The sequence below is a fragment of the Lissotriton helveticus genome, chromosome 7 (assembly GCF_964261635.1).
Source record: "Lissotriton helveticus chromosome 7, aLisHel1.1, whole genome shotgun sequence".
NCBI lineage: Eukaryota > Metazoa > Chordata > Amphibia > Caudata > Salamandridae > Lissotriton > Lissotriton helveticus.
The window spans coordinates 1,587,920,253-1,587,934,620 of record NC_136068.1 but is presented as its reverse complement, the minus strand read 5'-3'; the positions used below and the strand labels follow the sequence as shown (position 1 = coordinate 1,587,934,620).

The following is a 14,368-nucleotide window of genomic DNA, read 5'->3' as shown; positions in this document are numbered from 1 at the left end:
GCCGACATTTCAGGACTCGCAGTCTTGGAACTGCACCTCTGCGAGGCCTCCCACCTGATCAGGCAGACCCGGCAGCAGCGTCAACAGTGCCACCCTGGCCTATGGGCAAATGGAGACCGGTAGAGCGGTGTTTTGGGGAGGATTAAGCTATGCTAGGTGCTACAATCGAGGATCAGGGCAGGGAGCCGCGGAATCCACGTCCTAGCAGGTCGCCATCTTGGCCACGCCCCCAACCCATTCTTTAAACAGAGTGGGTTCTCGGGTCTATATGCCTTAAAGCTAAATGAGTGTAGAGATCTGGGTCTCAATATACATTCCTCGCATATTAAAATCTGGCAGGAGTCTGGCTTGGTTACAGTTAATCAGTTTTTTATTCAGGAAAGGATCATAACATGGGAAGAAGTTCAGACAAGGAGCCATGATGGTATTAAGCCTTTATTTTTTTAATATCTTCAAATTGTTTGTTTTTTAAATAAACACAAGTTAATATTGAATTGTTCTCCTTCCACGGTAGCTACATCTCTTTTCTATCTCAATATCAGAGGGGTAGGTCATTGGTATAGATTATTGCAATCTCAAAATCAATCCTTTTTTGGTAGAAAGCTTTTTAGAGAAGGTTACTTTGGCAACTGCATGTTCTTTTTATAGCTTAGAATGGCAAAAGATAGTTGCTGGCAATAAGGTTCTTAGAGCTGCCAACTTTAAGAGAATGGTGTTTCTCTCACACTGGATGGCGTATTATACTCCAAAGGGCCTTAATACATTTTACCCCCCGGTTGAAAATAGATGTTTTTGCTGCCTCTTTCCAACTGAAGGGGGATGGAGGCATATATTTTTCTCTTGTCCAAAACTCGAGACGTTCTGGGGTAAAATACTTGATTATTTTAGCCAGGCTATAAAGAGACCTTATCCCCCAATTGCGGAAACAGCTCTGTTTGGTATAACAAGTAGGGAAGTTAGTCTAGTTAAATCTGAGGGCCATTTTCTTGCTATTTCAATGTTAGTGGCCCGTTCCCTAATTTTACAAAATTGGAGGACGCTTGAACCACCTTTATACGAAAAATGGTTTAATAAGAAGAAGCGTACTAAAAATGTGAAGTTTATGCTAAACAAACGGGAGCACTTACAATTTTCTCATCTAGTTGGAAATATTTTTTTTTAAATCAATATTCTGATAATTTACAAAAAATTTGGTTGGTAAAATGTCTCTGCAAATTGTACTTTGTGATATATAGAATGATAATGTATGTTCAAGCAAAAAAAAAATTCAAGCTGTATTTTCTTTATTTCTCTTTTTCCTGGACCTTGACTTTGTAAAGATTATATTTTATTTCCTAATGTCCTGCTCAATAAAAAAACAACGTTTATCATTGAAAAAGCCAGTAGCCCAATGCTCTTCTCCCTAGAATCCATTGCCTCTGTAAATTTGCTTGCCACCTGATGCACTTCCCCACTCTTACCTCTTTGATGGCTGAGCAGCTGCCCATCTATCTTGCTGCTTATCTTCAAGGACCCAGTAAATGCTGTATGGTTGTCCTCTCTGCCTCTACAAACAGTGCTTCTTTGACTTAATCAACCTGATCCACACTGTTGCCTCACATTTGCCCAACTATCATCCTTTTATTTATTTCTACCACCTATGAAGCATAACCCCAAACCATTTAATATAAAATGATTTGTATTGGTCACTTCGGTGATGGAGGCGCTGGATGTATAACTATGGCTGTCTGACTTCAAGAAGCTAAACTTCAAATGAGGTTATTCTTAAGTATCCTCTTGAAATCTTTGTTGTCATATCCATCAGCCATGAGAATTCTCTCTTCTCATGGCCACATCCCTTCATTCTTACCCTTTTCATCTGTTTCTGTTGTGCTGCGTCACTCGCTCTTGCTGCTTGTATAACTCCAATTTCTCTGACCCCCTCGCTTTTCACTGCTCACAGATGTGGTGACCCCGAATGGACTGAATGTGAAGAAATTCTCTGCCATGCACGAGTTCCAGAACCTACATGCGCAGAGCAAGGGTCGGATCCAGGAGTTCATCCGAGGCCACTTCTATGGGTAAGCTACCATCTCAACACACATTTTCTCTGTCTCTCTTGTGTCTTATTGAAAACAGTGTCATTGTGTTTGCTCCTCCAGAGAAGATTCTGTTCTTTGGGACCAGATGACATCTCCCAGCCCAAGTCCGCTTGGTGATGCTTTGTAGGAGATGAACTTGCCTACAAGGAATACGATTTCAATAACCTAGTGTCCAGGCCATATTTTAGACAACATTCACTCTGTTTACAGTTGAATAGATGAAAGTCCATATACCCTGTCTGAATCTCGTATACTAACAGGGGTTAACTGGCCTGTAGGGCAATTTGGCATAGTCTTATGGGCTGGTCTGACAGAGCAGTGTTTATGGGATTTTTATTGGTTGTTTGTGGGCCTATTTTAGGGTGTACTTGGATGGTTTTTGCTGTTGATTTCTCTGATTGTACTACGAACATTGCCTGATTCAAGCAAAAATGCATGCAGTCACTCTTAGCACACCTATACAGCTTGTTTTAGACTACCCTGGTTTGCTAATGAGGTCCACTTTTATTTTGGTGCCTGGACCTAAGAGCCTTGGCTTCCCTCCAAGTGACAACCCTGGTTTTATTGATGGCAATACCAGTAGGCGTATATATGTATGTATATGGGTTTCTGTTGATGGTACTAAATGTTCGGCTATGCATAGGTTTGTGTATAGATGTGTGTGGGTCTGTATGAGTTTGTGGGTCTAATAAATGCACTGGGGATAAGGCTTTGTATGTATGTATGTATGTATGTTTGTTTTTGAGGGTGTGCCCATGTTCAAGTATGCGGGCAATGACATGAGCTATATTTTTGCCCAACAGTGCTGGCACTGATTTAAGTAGTGTTTGTATTTTCTCTAGTGACTGCAGTGATGGGAGCAATATGTACGTTTTCCAACAATACTGACATTAAGGTCTCTTCCTCCTTCTAGGCACCTGGACTTCAACCTAGACAAGACACTTTTCTTCTTCATCGCTGGACGCTACGAGTTCTCCAACAAAGGGGCGGACATCTTCCTGGAGGCGCTGGCTCGCCTCAACTACCTGCTCAGGGTAAATGGATGGAAAGGAAGCTGCAGCCCGAGGAGGGGCATGTTGAGATTGAGAGGCAGAGAGAAGGGAGACCAATAATGAGCCCTGTGCACAGTCTGTTGACGAGGGGGCTAATATTTTAATTTTGCTTGTTGCCTCAATAGACATACAAGGCTTGGGCGTGAGTGGGGTCTACCTGCACTTTAGGGTCGACTTCACCCCCCTGGGGAGGGAGATCTAGGACCCAGTCACATACATGTTCAAAAACAAGGTTTATGCACTATGAAGATCCATAAACATGTATAAAGGTAAAACCAAACCCTAGAGAGACATGGGAGGGAGTTGCTGAAGAGGAGAAACCAAGTGATGGACAAAATGAGCTGATGGGTGAAGGAAACCAGGGGGAAGCAGGTAGAGCAAGAGGAGCACCAGCACATGGAGGATTAGAGAAGGGCTCAGCTGAGATGGTGAGTGATGGGATCGAAAGGGTGGATTGAGGATGTGGAAGTAGTGAAATTGTGAGACTGTGGCCAGAACGCCCACCCCACCCCCAACGTTTGCTTCTCATGAGTTCGCAGTGGTGAAAGGAAACCTTCGCCATCTTAGAGTCCGGTTTCCGACACATTGGGGGAGATATCTGTGGCTGCTGTAACATCACTTGGTTTTTGGGTCTCTAGAGATCTGAACTCGCCCATTGTTGTCATTTCTTTGCAGTCAGGTGCTCTGAAGGCTGATGTTGGGTAATGTGCTGTTCATGGCGACCTTCTCCCTTCTTCTCTTCCAGGTCAATCAGAGTGACCTCACAGTAGTGGCTTTTTTCATCATGCCGGCCCGGACAAATAACTTCAATGTGGAGACACTGAAAGGGCAGGCTGTGCGGAAGCAGCTGTGGTGAGCTATGAAACCCACCTTACCCGCCTCATTTACCAACACTGGCACCTCCACACTGCTCAGGCACTACACATCTTCGGGAGCCATACATAGCTCCGTCAATGCACCCTAGTCCTTACCTACAGCTTCCCCTGCTCATCGCGCACTGAGACACGCATGTGGCTCTCTCCATTCCGAGCAGCCCGGTGGCAGTGGGCTTGCTGGCAGGAGCTGGATGGTTGCGTTCCTATTTTTAAACTTGCGCGTTTGTCACGCTGATTGCGAGCGGTGACACGCTTTTACTCTTGCCGGAATTGTCATTGTTTTAATTGTGCACTAACCTGTACTGAAAATTAACAGGTTACTAATCCTTACCTTGCTTTCTAGGGGCTGTGCGTGGCTGCCTGTCAGCTGATTACATCGCGGGCTTTCAGCGGCCGCGGCCGCCATCTTGGCTTGGGCTGGATCGCCCAACCCCACCCACGCCACTCCCCCCACGCTACTCCTCCATTTAAACGGCCCTTATGTGTCAGCGCAGCGGACGAGCGCAGCGGGCGCGCCGTAGGCGCGTCGGAGTCACGCCAGAGTCCAGCCCGTCTGCGCCCGTCCGCGGCAGGCCGGGGCACGGGGCATCTCATTATGTCCCCTCGCTCACATATTCTCCTTCCCATCTTCTGTCATATTGGATCCCTGGATCCATTGGATCACCTGTCGCCGACCTCCTGACTCACCTTGGTCTACTCTCTCTCCCATCCTGTACCCCCCCCGTTATCATATCACGACTGACCCCCGTGCCTTCCATCGTCCCGCCTATCCCCCCCCCCTCCGCCCCTTACACTCCGATATTCAACACCGCGGTCACGCTCCTAAACACTAGATCGGCGGTTAACCACCAGTACGAGCTATTCGATTACATCGATACTCACGAGCCAGATCTCCTGTTTCTAACGGAGACCTGGCTCAAAGCCGACTCCCTGCCCAACGTTCTAGCTGCACTGCCCCCCTCATACTCTATCATCCGAGCGGACCGACCGGAGGGCAGAAGAGGCGGCGGAGTGGCTTTGATAGCTCGCACGGACTTTCATTTCCAGATCCTCCCCTCCCCCTCCATTCCTGAAGTAGATTGTCTGATAATCCGATCGAACTCTCATCTGGCTCCCCTGACCTCTGTTCTCATCTACCGTCCCCCTCACCCCACCCCTTCTTTTGTTTCCAGCCTCCAAGATCTCCTAGCTACACTGGTAGTAAACAACTCGTCAGTGTTAGTTTTAGGCGACCTCAACTACTGGCCTAATGACCCCGCTGAAAGTTCCCGTTCTAAAGAGTTCACCGACCTCATGACCAGTCTCAACTTCACCCCCCACATACACAGCCCCACTCACACACAGGGCCATTCGCTCGACCAGGTCTGGACCTTGAATATCCCCATCACATCCCCCCTTATTTCTCCTTGCTCCTGGTCTGACCACTTTTTAATTTCCTTTTCCCTTGCCTTAGCCCCAGCGATTAAGCCTCCGCTTCCTAGGAACACCTGGGTCAGAAAATGGGGCAAAGCCGACATGCCATCTCTTTGCTCGTCCTTGGCCAATTCCAGTCCTGATCTTTCCGGCCTCGCCACCCCTGCCCAACTGGCCACCATTAATAATTGGTTGTCCCAAGCGGGCGACGAATTCGCTCCCCTGAGGCGGATCACGGTTAAGCGAGCTCACGCTGCTAACCGCTGGTTCACTATAGATCTCAAGGAGAAGAAGTTGGCCGCACGGAGAGCCGAGCGAGCCTGGAGAAGAGCGTACTGCCCTGCCCTAAAAATTATCTACCTATCTGTTCTTAAGATATACAAGCAAGGCATTCTTGATGCAAAGACCATATTCTACTCTAACAGGATATTGGCAGCGGAGTCTCAATCAAAAGAAATCTTTGCCACGGTGCATGAACTGGCTTCATCCGATAGAGCTACGGCCACGATCCCTCCCTCCCAATCCCTTTGTGACTCGCTCAACGATTTCTTCGTTGAAAAGGTCGCAAAGATCAAAATCAATATTCCTCTTCCATCCGCCACATTCACTAATCCTTCCCCCCCCCCCCACTATTTCTAAATTAACTTTCATTCCTCTCTTGACTACAGCCACACTTTTCCCTTTGCTTCAAAGGGTGAAGTCGGGTTCTCCCCTGGACTTTGCCCCTGCCCACATCCTGAGAGAAATCTTCCTAGCTTGCCCCACTCCGCCCCTCACACTTCTTAATGACTCACTCAGTAATGGGGTTGTCCCCATCCCCCATAAATCTGCAGTCGTCATTCCCATCTTAAAAAAAGCTGGCGCCGACCCTTCATCCCCTTCTAACTACCGTCCCATCTCCCTCCTGCCCTACTTGGGCAAGGTCTTAGAAACTCATGTGACCAGCACCCTGAGCACCCACGTGGAGACTAATCACTGCCTCTCCCCTTGCCAGGCGGGCTTTCGGCCCCTCCACTCTACGGAGAAGGTGGTGATCTCAGTGATGGACAGCCTACGCGAGGGCATTGACACCAACCGTTCGCAGGCCCTCATCCTACTAGATCTGTCCGCCGCTTTTGACACGGTGGACCACTCCATCCTCCTCACCCGTGTCTGGGCGGCGGGCATAGAGGGCCTAGCCTTCGCGTGGCTTGAGTCCTTCCTGAGTGAGAGGGCTCAGGCGGGCCATCTTGCTGGTTTCGCTGCCGCCTCCCGCAGGGTAGTGTGTGGTGTTCCCCAGGGCTCTTCACTTTCCCCTCTTTTGTTTAATTTATACATCTACCCCCTCATTTTATGTTGCAGCAGCTGGAGGTCACGGTGTTCAACTACGCCGATGACCTCCAGCTAATCTTTAACCTTTCCCACTCCCCCTCATCCGCCCAGAATGTCCAATCAGTTATGCTGCTCATCCAGGATTGGATGAACTGCAACCACCTCAAACTCAATCCAGACAAGACTGAGCTAGTCCTGACCGGAGGTGGTTGCAGCCCCTGGTCCCCGTCCCACTGGCCCCTCCCACTCGGTGTACCCCCACTCCCTGTTCCCAAAGTTAAAACCCTTTGTATCCTCCTTAATCCCCAACTTTCTGTTCACCCCCAGGTTAGTGCTGTTGTGTCTTCTTGTTTTTTCTCCCTTAGAACAATTAGGAAGATCTCCCGCTTCTTTTCCCTTCCGGCTCTAAAAATCATAGTGATGGCAATGGTGCTCTCCCGCCTTGATTATGGCAACATAATCTATAATGGCGCGCCGGCCTATGCGATTCACCGTCTGCAATTAGTGCAGAACCAGGCTGCCCGCCTGATCCACGGCCTGCCCAAATTTCATCGTGCCACCCCCCTATTGCAGGCACTACACTGGCTGCCTGTGAAAGAGCGAGCCCTATTCAAGCTTGGCTGCCTTACCTTCCAGGCCAAAATGGGCACCGCTCCGGAGTTCATATGCTCTGCCATTAAGCCTTGCATACCGGGAAGAGAGCTCCGCTCCACCCACATGGCACTCCTGACCATCCCCCGATTCAAAAAGAAGAAGGCTGGTGGAACAAAATTTGCGGTCCTCGCCCCTGCTTTCTGGAACTCCCTCCCTGTGGAACTCCGTATTTCACCCTCTTACACAGAGTTCCGGAAAAGTCTCAAAACCCTGCTCTTCTCCCGAGCCTTTGCTGTCTAAACACCCTCTGCTACTGCTGCTGCTTCGCAATCTGAAAAGCGCCATGAAACCGCGTGGTATAAGCGCGCTTAATAAATGTTTTTAAATTCAAATTATCCTCTGTTATGCAAAAAGTGCTAGGACCTACACATAGCTGTGTCAATCGTGACCAGCAACATCTACCACTACACCACCAATTAGCCTGGACATGACTCTTTCCGTGCATCTCAATAATGACCAGAGGGATGCCTGGCTTCTTGTACCTGCTTATAGCTCTGTCATTGCTCCTTAGTCCAGTTCGTCTGCATCACCTGCTAACCCTAGACTAGAACCACTAGTGCAGCCAATGCTAGACAAACACCTTGTGTGATTCCTGCACCAGAAAGCACCAACATCTTACTTTCTCACTTCTGGCCCGAGAGACCCAATTGTGCTTCATTCTGTACCCTTTGTTGCCTCCCAGCTACCGCATGGATTGAAACTGTCTGTCTGTGCACCTTGCTATTCCAGAACTGGGATCCACACACAACTCTACACTCTGATCTGCTGTGATCATTCTCAGTAGATCACTAGCACCCTCCGAGGTCAAACACTGCACAATACCAAATACTAATTTAAAATAACTTAGCACAGCAATGATTGTGCACCCAGTAATGATCTGTAGCACTCCAGTAGTTCCAGTAGGACATGTGCAGACGAGCTGCTTCTCATCCTTCCATAACCTCTCTCCCTTTCTTTTCAGTGACACAGCCAACTCTGTAAAGGAGAAGTTTGGGAAGAAGCTGTATGAATCATTGCTGGTGTGAGTATCTCACTGTTTTGGCAGGAGTAGTGAAGAACAGTAATAGTATAATGAGTCCTCTTGCCTTCAGCCTGGAACAAATCCATTTGAAATGTACTCCTGTAAGATGCCATCTTCTCAGAATAACCACACGCCCGTCTCCCCAGCAGCCTGAGTGAATTGGCTATATCAGTCCCTTCTGCTCCTGAATGTAGACTTGTTTATGTCCTGCCTCGTGCTGTTAGAGTTCCAATCGCTCTGATCAGCCTTTATGCGTACTTAACATGAAGCCAATGATTTAATAATATATAAGGAGTGCACCACAAATGGAATTGTCTCTGGTTCCTTAAATAATTAAACGTTCTCGCCCTCCACTACGGGCGTTAATAGCAGTTGCCTGTCAAACATAACAAATGCAAAGCACACGCGGCGCTACACTAAGAGCTGCATGGATAGCCCGCCTGAGATTAGAAACTCTATCACTGCAAAATGGTATGGGGTAGGTAAAGAGAACCTCACACAGACACCACATCTCGTGACTTGAGGGAGGACTTCATAGAAAAACAACTTGCAAATGTCCAAGCCCAACATTAGATGGCAGGAGTATGAATCTACAGCATTCTATGCTAAAAAGAAACGCCTACAGGCTAAGTATCTTTTTCTTTTAGCCAAGTGAAAGAGAAACTCAAGGAAAAATGATAAGAGATTGATTGCCCAGAAGAAGCAAGAATATATAACAAGATTTTGATTTTTTGGCAGAGTGACATAAGGTAAAGACTTTGAACAATTTTTGAAAGTGGAAATGGTAGCCAGGGATTTATTGAGGGAGCCTCATAAACGCAATCAAATCTTGCTCAGGGTACTTGGCTCGAAGACTTTGGATCAACTTCTGTACAAGAAGTGCCGAAGCACATTGAAATGTATGAGTATAAAAGACACTGACATGAGTAAGGACATCGAATGTGAGACTCCAATAAGAAAACCCGAGGAAACAGGCTGCTGTTAAGGATTTAAAGAATGAGAAATTCTTGGGCTCAAAACTTCTTCCAAGCAAGATCTTTGTCATCCAGTCTGCTGTGCAGCTGTCCTCCAGAAATGAATCCTCTGTTGCAGTCACGCATGCTAAGACCCAGATTCCTGTCCAACTGGCGTGATTGTTTCCATATATAAAATGAAGCATTTACAAATGTAGTAGGCTGGGCCTCATAGGATATTTCATTTACCTGGCAGTAGTTAGATACTAATAGAAAGGCAGTATGATCTTTCGCTTTGTGGCATTTCAGTTTTGCAAAATTTAGTATCGGGTTTTCATATTTACCTCGCAGTTTGATTACTGGGAGATCAGATAAAACAGTTAATACTAATTCTTACTGAAATATAGTGTAATGCAGTATGTAAGACCAGACTGTCTGTAATTGAAGATGCAAATTCGAGTTTTACTAGATGCTTACAAAATTCCCAACGACAGCGCTGGAAACACGTCATATGACCTCACAGGCCATTGCATAACATGACCCTTTGTGTCTGTGACAACAGCATACCCGTTATTTTATGGAGGCTTATGTTTTGACCCCTAAAATATGCCCTCTTTTAACACAAAGTAATGTGGGATCTGTATACTGTGCATGGTAGACTTGGGCCAAGTCACAGTGGCTTTTCAGCGCCCATTGTAGGGACGCAATAAAGCGCGTGCAATCAAGAACAGACCTGCCTCGCGCTCTATTTTCAAGCACCTACAAAAACCTGGAAAAAATCTAACGTGTGGGGAGTATTGATGTTGACTGGACATAGCATAAATGCTCAAAGGATAGCAGGTTCCACAGCTGGATAGTACGTTAACTCATCCTAAAACTGAAAAGGGATTCCAGAATATTTCATCAGCAAGGGTAAACCTCCTGGATCTGAGCGTCTTGATAGGGCGATGGAAGCGAAGAAATTTGATGGAATGACCTTGTGACAGAAATTAAAGATGTGTACCTACCCCTGGTGCCACTACCTTGAGTTACCTTGTTTTAAAGAATAATAAATGTTTAATACATAAGAACCCATCTTGATATAACCTCTTTTCTTTAAGCAGAGCAGCTCCTGCAAATAAGAAATAAAATAGCCATTTCGTACTGAATTCCTTTTAGCCAACATAAAACATCTGTGAGCCCAGACCTGTGCCTGCGCGGGCAGAAGAATGAAGGGCACAAGAGCCCTGAAACCGGGACCAAATACTAGATATCGAGGCCTTTCCTCCTTTCACATTCCAACTCCACAGCAACTTCAGACGAATCACAATTGTCCACCTGCGCTGGACACGGTCATCTTCTAAGATGAGGAGGGAGGACAAAAGTGGAAAAGAAATGAAAATCTTTTCGCTAGAAGCCATATTATGTTTTTTTAAATAGAGCTAGGCGCATTGTCATTTCTTCTGAAGCATTAACTTCTGGTCCATCCCTTAGCTTGGTTGTGTCTAGTTTGTAATGTGAAGGTTGAACAGTTGTTTCAATTGCAGGGCGATCATATGACATTGATTGGTTGCTTTGGTGGTATTGTCTTACTGATTTTCGCATGGACAGGTGTGGCTTGAGTCTGCCTCCACAATCGGTTTCATCAGTCTACACGACCATGGTTTATTTACTGTCCCTGTTTCAGGGACCAATAGCAATAGCTCACACACCTCTATCCAGCAGAATGTTCCTTTCACGCATACCCTTGCCCTGGAACTACCAATGGAAAACAGAGCAAGGATGCTTCATTGGCATAACTTGAAATACTACTACTAAAGCTATGGTTGTTTACAGTGTCTCTCAATTTTATTGCATCGTCTGTTGACTCGTCACTGGAAGGCATCCAAGACCCACACGTTTTACCATTCAGCCCTAACTCTGTGTTCCACTCTACAGAGGAAATCTACCAGACATGAATAAGATGCTGGACAAGGAGGACTTCACCATGATGAAGAGAGCCATCTTTGCAACACAGGTATGGGCTGGTGGTGTTCTTCTAGTGTGTGAGGCTTCTTGGCGCTTGTGGGTTGTGTCTGCCCAATTGTGGCTCCCAATAAAGAAAGCATTGTGTTATAAAAGAGGACCATAACGTTACTGAAGGTATAGATTTCACTCTAAGAGGGTGGCAGGCTTTGCTTTGGAGATGGGAGTTTTATTCTGTTTGACAAGTACTGTTTTGGATGCAGGGGTTTTCTACGGATATGAGATGCAGTTCTGTGTTTTTTTCTGGAAATGGTACTTATCTAGCAAGCTTAGCTGGTAGCTCTTTTTCCAGATCCTCTTGGCTGTAGGGAGTACCCGCAGTCTTAGAAGTGGTGGCGCATGTTCTCTCTACTGGCCTAGGATTTTGTATTCTGGATTCGAGGTCTGCCATATTTAGACAGAACTCTGTGTTATGTCCCTGACACTTCAGAGGAGCTGGAATGAATCATTCCAAGCCTATCGCATTGGAGATGGTATAAAGTTGGTACCAGATACAGTGCAACCCCAGGTTATCAATATCAAGAGTCCTAGTTCAATCAAGAGTGTTTTACAAATCACTCATGTTTAATGCACATAGTGAAAACCAGAAGACTTGCGCCTGTATGGGTCCAAGCTTGTGATCTTAAGCATGTGCTACCACTTACTAAAATGAATGGGGATATACTCACTTATGGCCAGGGTTTGGGAAGCCACTTGGAGAATCTTGTCACAGTCTTTGCAAAACCCCAGCTCTGTGTCTTTACAGAATTAATATGCCAGTGTTAATTTTCAAATTGCAACAGTGTTTATTTCAAACTAGCACGGGTGATGCTGTTCCTGTGAAGATTTCAGTGAATTTTTAAGGTTATAGATAAGATATTCTAAAGTGGCTGGGGCCCAGGAGCTTGACTTGACCTGTGGTTACAGTTCGAGGGATTGAATAAAAGGCGTGTTTCTATGGGTCAGAATTACCAACTGATGCAAGATTTTCTGGTGTCTTTGGAGTGCATTGGGCTTCCACCACCTCTCAGCTTTAAGGGGTTGGGCAGGAATATTGCCTATATCTTAGAATTTACTGATCTAGGTAGGGCTATTTCAATTCCCAGAGGTGCACTGCCGTGGCTGTAGCATTTTCTGTATTCTATTCCTAGTCGGGCTCCTTACCTCCTGTGTTCTGTCATTCTTGGTGGGTCTGCGGCACCGTTCAGAGGTTATTCCAAAGAGCAGATATTCAGAAGTACTTGTCTGAGACCTTTCAAAGATCTCATTGCCACCAGTCCAGTTAAAAGATGGACGGACAGCCTTTGGAAAGAGGTAATTTGACATGGACTCTTGGGATTTACTGGGCCAACAGAAATGTCATGCTTGTGCAGTGATGGCCTGGCTGGAATACCACTTTAGTCCCTTATCTGTGCTCGCTCATCAGTCTTGAGGCTGGTGACTTCTTTCATTTTAGGGGTGCTATACTGTCATCAGGACACTCCGAAATCCTCACCGAATTTAGAGATCTGGGCACTTCATTTTTGTCTGGTTTAGGTAGTTTATTTAGGGATTTTATAATTCGCAGCCGGATCTTGTGTTTTGGGGCTCGTGGTAGAGTATGGGAGTGATCCTAAAAACCTTCCAAGAATAGCTTACATAGATCCTTTGCCGCCTATACCCCTATATATCTGTTTGTGTATTCTCTTGAGTATTGGGAACACCACCAAACCTTTTTGCGTGTGTGTGCGTGTGTGTGTATATACTTATAAAACAAACACACCCACATATAAAAATATGCATAGAGAAGAGTGCTGTATGTGTTTTCATACAAAATCTATTCCATTAGAAAAGAATTACGGAAAAACCACACATTTTTAGAACTGTATTCGTTAACTGGAATTTGATATGGGATATGGAACGGTTTCCCATTATTACCATACATTCTGTAGCAGATTTACTGTACTTTTATTTTTTAAGCACAGTAAAATATTGTTTAGTCGTTCCTGTTTTTCTTTCTTTATTTTAATGTAATTTCTTATTTGTATTTCACTATAATTCTTTCCTTAGAATTGGTTTACCACGATTTGGTTCCCTCCGGTATGGTTTCTCAGGTTTTGTTTTTCCATTCATTCACATACTTTAGAAGTCTATGGGCTGCTCCAGAGGCACTTGTAATGGCAAGATGCAAAAACCTGTTACTTACGATTGTATGGGGTTGAGTGTGCATGTTGGAGCATTAGACGCGCAATGAGTTTGCATGTCTGGTGTTTTGAAATTTTAAAGAAATAGGACAGTTTGGGGATAGAAAAGACTGATGGTCACTTTCTTGTCTCCTGCTCTCTCAGCGCCACTCTTTTCCTCCAGTCTGTACCCACAATATGCTGGATGACTCCACTGATTCGATTCTGAATTCTATCCGAAGGATCGGGCTGTTCAATAGCGGTGCTGATCGAGTTAAGGTGAGTGCCCAGAGCAGGGTTGTCACTAAGGGCTCCAACCCCATCCGCCACTTTCCCCCCCCACCCTCTTGGCCTCCTGTTACCCTGAATGCCCCATCCCCTCTGTACCTCCCCCCCCTCCTTGGGCACCTGATACCCTGCCGTAATTGGGGTCACCCACCATTTCCAGACTCCCTCCCTGAACTCCAGTATCCTGCTTTCAGGGGCTCTCTCTAGCCCTGCACCTTGCTTCGCTCCTGCTGACTACTCCATGGTTTCTGCATGGCCCTGCACACAAGTGGGTTTTCTGTAAAATAAGACTAATCCTCCCCATGGGTTTCCTGCAGCTCCACTCTCTTGGCTTCCTATATCCCTAGCATCTTCTGTGAGCTTCCTGTAGCTTAACCCTGCTCATAGACATCTTGCTACTCTGCCCCAACTCTCACATCTCATCTATGTCCTTCCACCTAAAGGCTGTCTGTCTCCTTGCCCGCTCTTTACAGTCGCTGCAGCTCTTCACACATGCGTAAGCTGTTTGCAGGCAGCACCCTTGCGCTGGTCATCCTGTAGACCGCCAGCTGTAGCGAGACCGCCAGCTGAATCGA

At 46.2% G+C, this 14,368-nt stretch overlaps 1 protein-coding gene across 1 annotated transcript in view; it reads left to right on the top strand.

Annotated features, from left to right (window-relative positions):
- GYS1 (glycogen synthase 1) overlaps positions 1-14,368 on the top strand; it is a 228,707-nt gene that overhangs the window by 165,713 nt on the left and 48,626 nt on the right. The window contains exons 6-11 of the mRNA XM_078655153.1: positions 1,943-2,060; positions 2,995-3,115; positions 3,879-3,985; positions 8,348-8,407; positions 11,278-11,356; positions 13,671-13,784. Coding sequence (XP_078511279.1) covers positions 1,943-2,060; positions 2,995-3,115; positions 3,879-3,985; positions 8,348-8,407; positions 11,278-11,356; positions 13,671-13,784 — 599 coding nt within the window. The remainder of the gene's footprint in view (positions 1-1,942; positions 2,061-2,994; positions 3,116-3,878; positions 3,986-8,347; positions 8,408-11,277; positions 11,357-13,670; positions 13,785-14,368) is intronic.